The sequence below is a fragment of the Pipistrellus hanaki genome, assembly GCF_964339955.1.
Source record: "Pipistrellus hanaki genome assembly, chromosome: 12".
Classification (NCBI taxonomy): domain Eukaryota; kingdom Metazoa; phylum Chordata; class Mammalia; order Chiroptera; family Vespertilionidae; genus Pipistrellus; species Pipistrellus hanaki.
In genome coordinates this window covers 14,743,233-14,757,091 of record NC_140514.1, presented here as the reverse complement: position 1 = coordinate 14,757,091, position 13,859 = coordinate 14,743,233, and the positions used below count along the sequence as shown (strand labels likewise).

The following is a 13,859-nucleotide window of genomic DNA, read 5'->3' as shown; positions in this document are numbered from 1 at the left end:
TCTGGAAGCCATGAGAGTCATTCACCACTGAGAGAAGTCTGCAGTGAGTAGGCCGGTCCCCAGTCCAGACTAGATCGCGGGGCTGTCCATGGTGCTGACCCTGCCCTCTGCCCCCAGAGGGGTCAGTGGCATGGGAGAATGCCGTGCTGCAGGACCCAGCTTTGTAAACTGAGGCAACCAGGATGCCACAGCTGGCGCTCAGCCATCACCATGTACCCACCCAAGAGGCAGCTGAGGCAGGCTGAGTTGGCCAGGATTCTTTTTGATCTTACTCCAGCTCCAGGATCTAAATCCTAGGGCTGACTAGACACCATAAAAAAAGATTTTTGGCCTCAGAATACTTTCAGAGCATAAAAAGCTGATCCATCTCTTCTGATTTTACCCCAGAATGGTAGTTTAGTCAAGGTAAATTTTCTCCTAGGAATCACAGTGGCACCGTTCCTGAATCTTAGGCTTCCTGGTTAAGATCCCTTGGTAAAAAGTAAGGAAACATGGAGTCTTACTTAGTCCATTGGAGGTGTTGTAACAACAAACAAACAAAAACCTGGGTGGCTTATAAACGAGCATTTATTTCTCACAGTTCTGGAGACTGGGAAGTCCCAGATCATGGTGCCAATGAATTTGGTGTCTGCTGAGGACCCGCTTAATGGTTCACAGATGGCACTTTCTTGCTGTGTCCACACTGGCCACTTTTATAAGGGTACTATCCCCATGAGGGCTCTTCCCTCATGACATTTTCACCTCCCAAAGGTCCCACCTCCTAATACCATCACCTTGGACACTGGGTTTTCACATGATTTTGGGGTTATACAAAAAAAAAATGCAATCTCTTGGACATGGGCTCAAATTTCTGTTCTGCCACTGATTTATGGTGTGGACAGGTCCTCAATTCTACAGACCTAGTTGTCTTCATTTGTAAAGACTGGGCATGGAGGTCTCTAGGCTTTTCTTTCCATCTCTAGAAATTTTGACTCCTTAGTATTTTTCTGTTGGGTCTTACTCATTGCCTCTGCAGGTTCCAGATTACATTTGTATAGAGGTACCCGATTCCATATTTATGGCAGTACCACATAAAGAGTTTGAAGGGATCCCCAAAGAACTGGAGCTACACTGGGGCTGGGCATGGTTGGATAAATCTCAGTATCAATGAAGAGTGGGGATAAATGGCATTTGCCAGGATATGGGCATAAACTAAAGTTGCCAAGATCATATGGTCCAACAAATACTATGGACTGCCTATTATGTGGTGGGCATAAGACCACAATAAAGATTTTCGTGAATTCAGAGGGAGTCAGTTTACATTTTAGAGTGAAATAGGCCATTTCATTGTGCTGACCCTATTAAGTTCTGGTCAGCAACCAAACCCCATGAAAACTGGTGTGCCCACTTTGAAGAGGCCATCTGACCATTCCAGGGTCAAGCTGCATCACTGCGAGGCAAGCTCAGAACCGATGTGCCTTCCAGGACAGGTAGGAGTTCCAGATAACAGCAACACACTGGACGACAGCCAACCTAGGGAACAGGAACGGCATCGTGAAGAGGATGGATCAGGAGAAGGCAAAGAGGGAGATTCAGGGAGAGCGTGATGGAAGAGGGGGCATTATCTCTGAGAACATCCATATTCAGATCTCCTTCCTCCAGCCCTCTACGGAGGGACGGAGGGACGTGTGGCTCAGACCAGAAGACAACCAGCTCAGTGCTGTCCCAGAGCTCTGACTCCTGCACAAGAGCCTCAAAGTGTAATGCCCTCAGCAGCCATCTTGCCTTGCGTGGCTCTGTTGTTCATGCCCCTGAGGAGGCTCCTTCTAAACACACGTATCTATGCACCTTGTACCAGCTGAGATCTCATCTTCAACGTGTACTATCTGCCACTGAAAGTAGCGCCTTCTCTTTACATTGTTTTAGCTTCAAAGACTGTTGCAAGGACCCTCATGTTTAAATTTTGGTTCGTAAGTCTATATTCCTTTTAGCTATGCTATTCATGCTCATTTTGGCCATGTCCTCTCTGAAGAGTTTTGTATGTTTCCCTGTTCCCAAAGCCCCCTCACTTACAATAATTTTAACTAGTCATCTTGAATTTGACTTTTTAAATTGTAGTTTCAGTAACTACCTTTAGGATAAAATAATACTTTGCAGTGGGCTAACCCAGTGATCGGCAAACTGAGGCTCGTGAGCCACAAGCGACTCTTTGGCTCCTTGAGCGTGGCTCTTCCACAAAATACCACGGCCTGGGCGAGTCTATTTTGAAGAAGTGGCATTAGAAGAAGTTTAAGTTTTAAAAATTTGGCTCTCAAAAGGAATTTCAATCATTGCACTACTGATATTTGGTTCTGTTGACTAATAAATTTGCCGACCCCTGGGCTAACCTGCCTGTGGACTAACCTCACCTATATGGCTCTTTGGCCACTTTTCTGTGTAATCTAGGCTGCAGCCCCGAGGAACTGTCCCTGCAGCAGGGTGGAGAGCTCGGGTGGGATGAGCCAATGGCTGGGGAGCAGGACCCTCCCTGGGAAGATGAAGAAGGTCAGAGGGCAGGTACTCTGGGACAGGTTCTGAGTAAAATGTTCAGGAGTCTAGGAGCTCTGATCAGGCAGAGTATTCTGGGAGGCGTCTAAAGTAGCTCAAGCCCCAGCCGGCTTGCCCCTATTGGCCCTTGGACTGAAGGGTCCCAGGTTTGATTCTGGTCAAGGGCATGTAGCTTGGTTACATCCCCGGCCTCAGTCAGGGCACATGTGGATGCAACCAATCGCTGTGTCTCTCTCACGTCATGTATCTCTATGTCTCTCCCCCTCCCTTCCACTCTCTCTAAATATCAATGGAAAAATATCCTCAGGTGAGGACTAACAAAAAAACAAATTAGAAAAAAAAAAAAAACTAGCTCAAGGTTGAATGAAAATCGGTCTATCTACAACTATGCATAATGTGGCTCTCCCTTGAAGAGTGGGGTAGGGAAATGGCATACCTGTAGTAAAGGGGAACCAGGTAGAAGTTGGCTAGCTGCACAGCGGGCCAGAGCTACGAGAGAGAGAAGGTAAATGTTGGGGAGCTGCCTCCGTTAGCCCACCCCATCCAGAGTGAAATGGGCCATTTCATAGTGCTGACCCTATTCGGTTCTGACCAGCAACCACACCCCATGAAAACTGGTAAGTTGTAAACAAAAACAAGCTGAACAACTGGGTGACTGCTTCCGAGTGTGCCACCCACACTGGGAATGAGAGAGTAATCCCACCAAGGGGTTTCTACGTCAGGAGCACCCCCAATCCCTGTCAGCTCTTACATAGTAGTTGGCGATGAGGGCATCAGGATAGTCCTAAGGAGACAAATAAGGAAGAAATTACTTGCAGTTCCATGCAGCTCCTGCCTCACAGTCCTATCACACACAGACCTCTGTTCAAAGAACACATATCTGCACCACCCCTCTCCTGCAGAGCTGGGACTCTACCTGCACATCCACCATTCTCACCCCCATGAAGCTTGCCTCATTGCCCTGACATGCATCTGGACAGCCAGAGATCTCCCCACACCTGCCCAACTCACCCGCCGGAGTTTGGCCCAGTTGTCCCGGGCTGACAGCCCATTGAGCGCCCCTATCAGCGAGAGGAAACTGCCTAGAAAACATGGGGCAAAGCACCCCTGGGGGAGAGAAATGAAAATGCTGTGAGCACCTCAACCCCTGTCCCAATGCAGCTCACCCTCCTCAACCCCCTTTCCTTCTGCTCACCTGATCCAACAACATCTTCTTTAGAGCATCCATCTTGGTGGTGCCAGGGATGAGCCGGTCCAAAACCTTGTACCAGCCTCCTATGACAGGGCCCTGAAAGCAAACCCCAGGGAGGGGCAGTGAGGGAAGCAGTTGGCTTTTACATCACACAGCTCCTCCCACAAGCGTTAGAAACCAAACCCCAGCACAAGCATTGTGGGAGCTACTCAGGTTAGCGTAGATGTGTGAGAAGCCAAGGGAAACAGACCACTGTCCAATCCACCAGCAGCCCTGCTATGGGCGGACTTACCACAAAGCCACAGCCCAGAGAGGCCATGGTCAGGGTCCGGCTAATCTGGTGTTTCCGCACACCTCGCCTCTCCACCAGCTGCTGTGAGATAATGTCACCCAGGCCCATCAGGGACCCTGTGCAGGGTACACAGGTGTTGTCAGGTCACCTCCCGGATGGGCTGCCACGCCAAGGAGGTGGATCAGCCTGCTGACTGAATGAGGCTCTGGCACTCTGGGCCCAAGGGATTAATTCTGGGACAAATGGCCCGGTCCCTTGCTGATGCTTTCAAGTTATTCTCTCCCGAGGATGGTGACCCCTCCTGTGTGACCTGTTAAAAACTGTGATGAGCAGCCCTGAGCCGGTCAGACCTGAGAACTCTGCACGGAGCAATCAAGTGAAGTCGGAGTCAGAAACTGAAGCTAGAGGAAGGAGAATCTAAGGCATCAGGGACTGAGAACCACACTGTCAGAATCAGAAAGGCCTTCCACCCAACTTAAGAGGTATGGGAACAGAGGTCTGCAACCTTACATAGTAACCAGGAAGTGGCAGAGCCAAGGCAACGCCAGATGGTTTGATTTACTAGACAGTTTTCTTTCCAGGACACCGCACTGTGAGTAGGTCATGCATAGAATGGTAAGGAACCCTGGTTTTTCCCCAAAGCCCAAGGCAAGACCTGGTCAATGTCCTTCACCTTGGTCTTGGGGTCTCGAGTTGCGGATAAGAGCAAGAATAACTCTTTTTCAAAACATGAGTGTTCAGCCGAAACCAGTTTGGCTCAGTGGATAGAGCGTCAGCCTGCGGACTGTAAGGTCCCGGGTTCGATTCCGGTCAAGGGCATGTACCTTGGTTGCGGGCATATCCCCAGTAGGAGGTGTGTGCAAGAGGCAGCTGATTGATGACTCTCTCTCATCAATGTTTCTAACTCTCTATCTCTCTCCCTTCCTCTCTGTACAAAATCAATAAAATATATTTTAAAAAAAACAAAAACAAAAAAAACATGAGTGTTCAAATGGTCCTAGTTAGGAAGATGACGGGCTGAGGTGGTAAGAGTCCCCATAGGGAGGAGTCCTGCCCACCTCTAACACAATCAGGTAAACCCATGTCCCCACTCCCAATCTCAGACTGAGCTGGCCATAGGTATTATAGCCATTTCTCCCCCAAGCTTCTACACCTGCTTCCCCCTCCCCCACCACACTTCACTGGCACGGATACCCAGCTCTAAGCAGCCCTTGTCAGATGCCCGTACCAGGAAACAAGGCTATTTACAGAGCCCCCCTTCAGCTATGGTGGCGTGATGGCTTCTAGCAAATACACTCATATATACAGGGCTGCTTGGGAGTGACCGCATGATCTCCAGCTCGCCTGTCCATCTCACGGAGTAATGAGTCCCCCTCCAGCCCCGTAGCCACCACTGTCCTTGTGCCCTCAATTAGCTCTGGGCAAACACATCCTTCAACCCTTCCCTTGGCCGGGAGCTGGCTCTGACGTCCGTGCTGGCTGCACACTCACTGCTCTTCCCCCGCATCCTCTGCACAGCCCGGCCCCGGAGCAGCCTCGTCAGAGGCCGCTGAGCAAGGCTGAGCTAGAGCTGGGGCGCCTGTAGGTGACCTGGGCTGCTGGCCTCAGCACAGCCATTAGGACAGCCCTGCCTCTCCTCTCCCTGAAACTCCCATGGTGGGGGAGATCCTCCCCAGAGCATGACTACTCGCCACCTGCCAATACCTATTGACAGGATCCCAGGCATCTTTGTTCTCTCACCCTCAGCCGTATGTAACCAAGCCCCTGGCAGGTGCTCCGGAAATAAAGGAGAAATGCCAAATGTACTGCCCCAAACAACAGGGCTGCTCTGGGAAAGGGCGTTAAAGAACTCTGAGTCTAGCCCAAAGGACCACGTCAGGCTCAAGGTGTGAGGACCAGTGGAACTGAAGTTAGCACATAACTCCCTATGCCCCTCCCTGACAACTTGGGGTCACCAGCTGCACTCCCAGGCGGGGAGGGAGCCACTGTGGCCATGCTTAAAGGGGAGGGAGATGCGGGCACTTGTTAAAAAGACTAACAGCTTGACATTCTACTTTAGCAAGGTGTTTAGAGTTTACAAAGGGCTCTCATACATTTCATCCTCTGGGAGGTAGGGGTCCCGCATCCATTTGTCTTTGAGGGAAGAGGGACTTGGTGAGACGTGGAGCTGGGGGCCTGAACCCAGAGCTTCTCTCAGGAGGAACAGGGAATTCCCAGAGTACCTGAGACTTGGCTCCTGTGGCTGCTACTCGCAGGGGCTTCCTGCCCTCTGCCAGAACCAGACCCCAGAGGCCTGCATCTCAAAGATACTTCTCTGTTTTTTGTTTGTTTGTTTTCTGTGTTTTTTGTTTGTTTTAATATATTTTATTGATTTTTTACATAGAGGAAAGGAGAGGGATAGAGAGCTAGAAACATCGATGAGAGAGAATCATCGACCAGCTGCCTCCTGCACACCCCCTACTGGGGATGTGCCCGCAACCAATGTACATGCCCTTGACCGGAATCGAACCTGGGACCCTTCAGTCCACAGACCGACGCTCTATCCACTGAGCCAAACTGGTTTTGGCTCTTCTCTGTTTTTACTCCCCAGAATGTGACACCATCTCTGTTCCTTGTCACCTGTGGGGAGTGAAGCAGCCAGGTTCCTGGGGAAGAAGCTGTCACACAGACAGCTGTGTGTTTCCACTCTTCACGCCTGCCAACTGTCATCAGCAAGCTCAAGACAGAGCAGGAATGAAAACCAAAGTCCCAATTCTAGCCCCATAGCCCTGCAGTCTTTGAGAAAGGTGGATTCCAGGCCCCTAACCATGCACACCAAACCCCAGACACCAAGGGACAGGGCAGCAGCAGGAGAGGTGCTGTGAAGCTCAGGAGCCCTGCCAGTTCTCTCCATTTCAGACAGGACAGGACCGAGGTTCCCTTCTGTCCACAAATCATCAGGCCCCTGAGCCTCAGCCACTCCAGGGTGGTCTATGGCTTCGCTCCCAGCACAGAGCAAGGCCTACATTTCTGGTCCAAGTGGCTGGGCAGGAAAGGCTGACATTCAGATTCCGTATTCCACTTCCCCGAGTCCATTTAGGCAGATATGGTTGGTCTGGCCCTCCTTACTTTGGGCTTGTTCCCAGGGACTGGGGCTGGAGGCCTGCAGAGACATACTGCCCGAGCCCTGATGGGGCAGGGTGAGGGGCTGCTGGCCAGTGATGCCCCAAAGCTAGGCTGGGCACAGAGCCCAGTGGGCAGACGTTGGCACTGGCGTGACGTCATACCCCTGGGCAGGTGCCAGTTCTCATGCCGTCACTCGAGACCGAATTCAGCAGAGTGAGGGTGGGTTGGGGCGGGGAAAGGGGGGAGGGGGAAGCCTGCCTCTGAGCACAGAGGAAATTGGGACCACTCCTCTGTCCACTATGGAAAAGCCCCACTTCTATCCCCTCTTCCCAGGTACAGGTGGGAGTGAGTTCTCTTTTCTGTTCCTCTCCTGGCTTTTGTGCATGGAGTCTTAGGGGCAAGGAAACAAGTGTTAGTGGAGGAGAACAGGCTGGGGGCAGAGAGTTGGCAGGAAGCGGGTCCTTGCGTACAGGAGACCCGAGCTGTCAGGTAGAGCTGCTGCTGTGGGGCCAGTGGTGCTGTTGACTCATTCCTCCCCAGAAGCCTCCAGCCACTCAATAGCTGCCTGGCATAGGGGCTTGGGCTGGCAGAGCCCACAGGGAGCTGGAGCCCAGCAGAAACGGAGTGCATCCTCTGGGCTTGGTCTGAATGTCTTCCCCATCCCTGGCCTGGACCTACCAATCCTACATTTGCTAGAAAACGAGACCAGAGCGTTCTGTAGCGTGCTGGGTGTCTAAGCCCAGACCAGCTGGGGCTACACTCAGCATCCTGAGTCCCCAGGAGCCTCAAGTGCGGGGCAGCTCATTGGCAAGCGCTATAGGTTCTAATGCCAGCTCCCCCACCAGTGAGGTGAGACCTCAGGGCAGGTGTCCCTCCTTGCCTCAGTTTCCTTTTCTTTTTTTATTTTTAATATATTTTATTGATTTTTTACACCGAGGAAGGGAGAGAAAGAGGGACAGAGAGCCAGAAACATCAATGAGAGAGAAACATTGACCAGCCGCCTCCTGCACACCCCCCACCAGGGATGTGCCCGCAACCAAGGTACAAGCCCCTGACCGGAATCGAACCTGGGACCTTTCAGTCCACAAGCCGATGCTCTATCCACTGAGCCACACCGGTTTTGGCTCAGTTTCCTTTTCTATAACAGAGGGGCTGGACTGGATGAGCTCTTATATCCTGGGTTAGTTCAGACTCCAGGAAAACCAGTGTCTGCAGAAGCTCAGCTGCTCCCACAGCAGGACCAGGTTGGCAAAGATTGGGCTGAGGGTCCTCTGAAGAAAGGATGGGAGGAGGTTGACTCAAACTCTGCAAAACACAGCAGACCTTTGCCCGGGCCGCCTTGTTCCTGACTCTGGCTTGGTCCACACTGAATGTATCAGACACTTCTTTTGAACCATTTCAGATCCTCTTGATTCACTTATCTCTTACTCCAGCCACTACAGCAATTCAACCCGATAGATTCTTGCCTATGCCACACTGGGGGCTGCACTGTTGATGCTCTACTTGGGGGCCTTGCATGTGCAATTTGGTAGCACGTGGGCGTTAACATCCCACGTGGCGAACCTTTAACCAATGTGAGTTGGCAGCTAGTGGGTAAAGGTTTCTCCTTTTCTCCAGAAAAGACTACTCACCTGTGTAGTCCTAAGAGGCATTTCAAAGAGTTTCTCAATCGGTTTTAAGGGACTGAGCAGCTAGGTGCCTTAAGCAGTGTCCAATTTAACAATGTGTCCTTCCCCCATGGGCCCTTGTAAAGGGGCACAGAAGCTTCAGGCTCTGCTTTTTGGAGAACCAAGGCTAAGATAATGGTCCATGTTCAGATTTTTTTTTTTTAATTTACTGATTTTAGAGAGATGAAGGGACTGAAATGGAGAAGCATCAATTCATTGTTCCATTTATTGGTTGCTTCTTGTATGTGCCCTGACCAGAGTTCGAACCCACCACCTTGGCATATCAGGACAACGCTCTAACCAACGGAGTAACCCCGCCAAGGCTCATGTTCAGATTTCTGGCAAGTGAACAAACCCAACCTAAATACCACTATAAAAGCAACAGTTTGCCCGGCCGGTGTGGCTCATAGGTTGAGCGTATGTACACCTATGAACCAGGTCACGGTTTCATTCCCCACCAGGGCACTTGCCTAGGTTGTGGGCTCCATCAACAGTAGAGGGTGTGCAGGAGGCAGCCGATTGATGATTCTCTCCCATTATTGATGTATGTATGTATGTATGTATGTATCTATCTATCTATCTATCTATCTTTCTATCTCTCCTTCCCTCACTCCCTCCCTCCTTCTCTGTTCCTCTCTGAAATGAAGAAAAACATGTATTTTTTTAAAAAGACTAACTTGCTGTGCCTGGGTTGCCAACACTCATAGAACACTCCAGTCCAACCCCTCGAGCCTTGAAGATTACTAACAAACAAACAAACAAAAAAAAACAACAACAAAAAGATTACTAACAGTTTTAAGTCTCTAAAGCCTCTTCTCAGAGGTAATCCCTACACCTACTCTGTGAAGTCATATAAGTAAACTCAAGTTCTAAATGAGGAAACTGAGGCTCAAAGACTTGTTCGTGCAGCCACTACTAACTGCTAAGGCTCTAAGATTCAAATCACGGTCTTCCAACTCCAAGTTTGAAATCTCTGCTGTTTTCTAATGTGATGAGCTACCCCATGGACCTTTAGGAACCACTGTGCTGGGATCTGAAGACAACTCGGTGAGCAATTTACACTGAGCAGCAGAAGAGACGCCTGAAAGGTCTGGAAAAGCCGAGAAAAGTGCTACCCAGCGGTGGCTTTGGGGCTGAGCTGTTGGCACTGCCTCAGAAAGACGGCAGGTATGGAGCCACAGGGCTGTCGCACTGACAAGCCCCCAAGTCAGCTGCATATCTGCTCTTGGGCCCCTTGGAGCTCCAACTCCTGCCCTTGTCAGCTGCAGGTGCCCTGAGTAAGGCCTATCCTTCCCTCCTTATTCTTTTTTTTCTTTCTTTCTTTCCCTCGCTATTCTTAATAGCCAAGAGGGGAACCTTCCTTCCGGCAGTTAGGGGCCCTGAGGGAATCTGAGGCTGGGCAAAGGGCCCAGAGTGTCAGTTCCCATCACAGCCACACAGTCCAGCATGAGTCACCACACACGCAGCCAGGTGAGTCATACAGGCTGACGGACACTCTGAGGACAGGGCACAGGGTGGCTGGGCACAGGGGGCTGGAAAGGGGCCGGAGGGCAGAAGAATCCACCTTTGGACAGTCCCCCACTGAGGTTTCTAGTGCTGATGTGAAGCTATTCTAGTAACAGGATCGCTGTTCCATCTGGTTTTCAGTATACTCCTCCCTCCACTTTTCAACAGCCTTCCTCTCAGAAGCCCGTGGTCCTCATAGAATCCTGTTCCCTTCCTCTAAACATAGGTAAAGCCCCATCTTAACCTGATCACTCTTTTTTTTCAAAAGATATTTTATTGATTTTTTATGGAGGAAGGGAGAGGGATAGAGAGCTAGAAACATTGATGAGTGAAAAACATCAATCAACTGCCTCCTGCATACCCCCCTACTGGGGATGTACCCACAACCCAGGTAAATGCCCTTGACCGGAATCGAACCCATTACCCTTCAGTCCGCAGGCCGATGCTCTATCCACTGAGCCAAACCGGTTAGGGCTTAACCTGATCACTCTTGTACTGCCCCAATAGTCACACTCCTTATGATTCTTCCCCCTATAGTAACTTACTTATCTCCTTGCTATCCCTTACATTAGCTAATATACAAAACGAACATGATAACAATAACAAATGCAGGCAAGTCACTGGGTTACCTTTGTGAAGTTGTTACAAACTTGTTACTTAATCACTGGATTTGTAGTAAAAATAAACCCTTGGTTAGTATATTTTGGGGGGATACATACATAGATAGTAAAACCACAGGAAAGCAAAAGAATGGTGTAAACAAAACTCAGCAAAGTGGTTATCTCTTGGGAATCTGAATTAGGGACAGGTGCACAAGGGATCTCAAAGTTGGGTACTCACACAGGAGTGCTCCATTTTGATACCACTGAAAGTGTACATACATGTCTTAATCATTCTTTTGTATGTTAAGATGTATTTCACAATAAAAAAAATACTAAGAAAAACAAAGTGGGATAAGTCCTCGCTCACAGAGCTTTGTGGGGACCCTACAAGACACTGTGTGTGAATGTGGCTTGCACACTGTAAAATGTTAGAGGAATGTTTGTTATGGTTAGTTTTCTAAGTTAAGGCCTCTAGATAAATGTTACCGTGTAGTTGGAAGCTGTGAGGAATAGGCAATTCTGGCATATTGTGTGCAAAGAGGTAAAGGATAGTATAGGCCAGTGCCTTTATCATGAGGGATGACTCCTCAGATCCTACTTTACAGCTAGACCAACTATGCATATCCCTTCTCTTAAGGTGACCCGCCCTCCAAAACAGACTGGAGACAGCTTGGGACGACAGCCAGCCAACTCTGCAAGGGCGCTGAATAGAAGGGAAAAGGGAGGGGGTGTGGTGGGCAATCTTTGGCTTCCAAATTAGCCCACTCCGGTCCCACTCAAGTCCCAGAGGGACACTCACCGGCTGTCAGGACCTGTACTTTCCACGGGTGAGTATTCAGGGCCCGCTGGTATGCCCGCCAGAGTGCCATGCTTCCTGTCAAGCCGAGAGGAGAGGGGTTCAGCCCCACCGCCCCGCCCAAGTAAAGAGACGCTGGGCTTTCCCTGGTGCCTATTCCCTCTCCCCCTCCCGCTTTCATTAGTCCATCATCAGGGGCCTCAGGGAGGATGCCTCCTGGACAGCTTCCGGGCAGAGGGCCGCCTGGGGCCATCGGGTAAAACAGGGAGGCAGTGGGTGACTGTGAAATCCTGGTGGCAGCCTCCCGCCACCATATGCCAGCCCGGGAGCAGGGCCACCTCCGGGCCGCCGCCCCACGAGGCACTGTTGGGGACAGGCTTGCTCCGGCTTTCCCCGGAGCCCGGCTGGGCCCCCAGACCCAGACTCTCAGTAGGAACCAGCCCGCATCCTTCCGGAGCCCAACTCCACACGGGAACCAGGGCTGGTCCCTCCAGGGTCTGGAACTGTCACGTGCGCCCTGGGCGGACGCGGAGCGGACCCCGGGCCACTCACCTGGGCGCGAGCTCAGCCCCTCCACGTGACCTGGGCGGGCGGCGGGACTTCCGCCGCGAGCCCCGCCCCTTCCGCCTGGCTGGGCGGAGGCTTTCCCCGGCCGCCGGCGCGGGAATGGGGGCGGCCTGGTTCATCACTACTGCTCGTGGAGCGCGGCTCTGCTCGGTCGGAGCAGCTGGTTTTCCCAGTTGTCTAAGCCCCGAGCCGGTGTTGGTGTGGCCGCGCCTGTCATACTCCCCACCTGGGTCCGGCCGGGTCTCCTCCTGCCCCTTCCCGTCCCCGCCGCTCCGGGCCCCCCGGAACTGGCCAAGGTCCTGACTTCGGTGTCCGTCTGTTTGGAAACTTTAAGTCAGTTGTGTGTGTGTGTGTGTGTTGTCTCCAAGTTCTACTTTAGCCGCAATTTTGAGTTCCTGAGTGAGAGGACCATAGCTGTTTTCCTCATAGCAACTAGTTCAGTGCTTTGTCCACAATAACCTTTAGAATGCTGCATCAAGATCACTCCTGCATCGGGATTAGATACATTGGGATTAGATTACGAAATTTAGGTACTGGTTTCTTTCTTTCTTTCTTTAATGTTTTTATTGAATTTTTTTTTTAGAGTAAGGGAGAAACATCGATGAGAGAGAAACATCCATCAGCTTCCTCCTGCACGCCCCCTCCTGGGATGGAGCAGGCAACCCATTTATGTGCTCTGAGTGGGAATCAACCGGCAACCTTTCAGTGCAGGGGAGGATGCCCAACCCATTGAGCCACACTGGCTGGGCTAGGTACTGGTTTCTTAACTAGTGGGCTGGGCAGCTTTGGTTATCACTAGACTTGAACTTCAAGGCTCCTTATCTGTGAAATGAGGGGGTTGGACTTTAACAAACTGGGCTCCAGGTTTACAGATGTTTGTGAGGATGGGTATCACTACAAAGTCTTCTTTATCTCAACTTGTTAAAAATATATATATACTTATAGAAAGAGCCACTTTTAAACAAAAGGGCCCACAACTAAAAATGTTGGGGATTCGGTGATTTCCTAATTACCCTTTACTGCTCTAACATTCTAAAATTTTGTGAATATAGTGCAACATCCTCCTTAGGGATGTAGAAACTCTTACAAGGTCCTTAACAATGGATTTGTTAGCCTTTGCTAACTCAGGAGGCAGCCATATCTGATTGTTTTTCAAGCTCTCTACCTGGCTAACTGCAGCCCCGATATACTCAATTCCTATATGATTAAGGCAGGGAGAATCCTGTCACAGAATCTGGAGTAAGGAAGCAAGAGAATTCAATGTCACAAATTTTTAACTTTTTACAAGCATAACACCGTAATAAAATAATTTTCACTAGTAAGTAGGCCAAATGTGACAGGTTGGAAAATTGTATTATGAACTCTGAATGTCCAGGTTAAAATCCCAGTACCATCACTTAGTTCCATGACTTTATTCAGACTGGTTAACTGCTCTGAATCTTACGTTTATCAAGTAAAATGGAGTAATACCTGCATCATATGATTAACTGACATATGCAAAGTACCCAAAATAGACCAAGTGCTTAATAAACACTTGCTTAACCTCCTTCCTTTCTTCCCTTTTGGGAACACATGGAATAATTTTTACTGGAGAAATCGGGGAAGC

General features: G+C 50.2%; 1 protein-coding gene across 1 annotated transcript; it reads right to left on the bottom strand.

Annotated features, from left to right (window-relative positions):
* Window positions 1-549: 549 nt before the first annotated feature.
* MPV17 (mitochondrial inner membrane protein MPV17) lies at window positions 550-12,329 on the bottom strand. The gene is made up of 8 exons (XM_084900433.1): window positions 12,239-12,329; window positions 11,690-11,764; window positions 4,011-4,126; window positions 3,722-3,814; window positions 3,538-3,633; window positions 3,278-3,310; window positions 2,963-3,015; window positions 550-1,512 (listed from the first exon to the last, which is right to left on the bottom strand). Exons 2-8 carry the CDS (start codon window positions 11,757-11,759, stop codon window positions 1,443-1,445), a joined length of 531 nt encoding a protein of 176 aa, XP_084756559.1. The 5' UTR covers window positions 11,760-11,764; window positions 12,239-12,329; the 3' UTR covers window positions 550-1,442.
* Window positions 12,330-13,859: the final 1,530 nt, after the last annotated feature.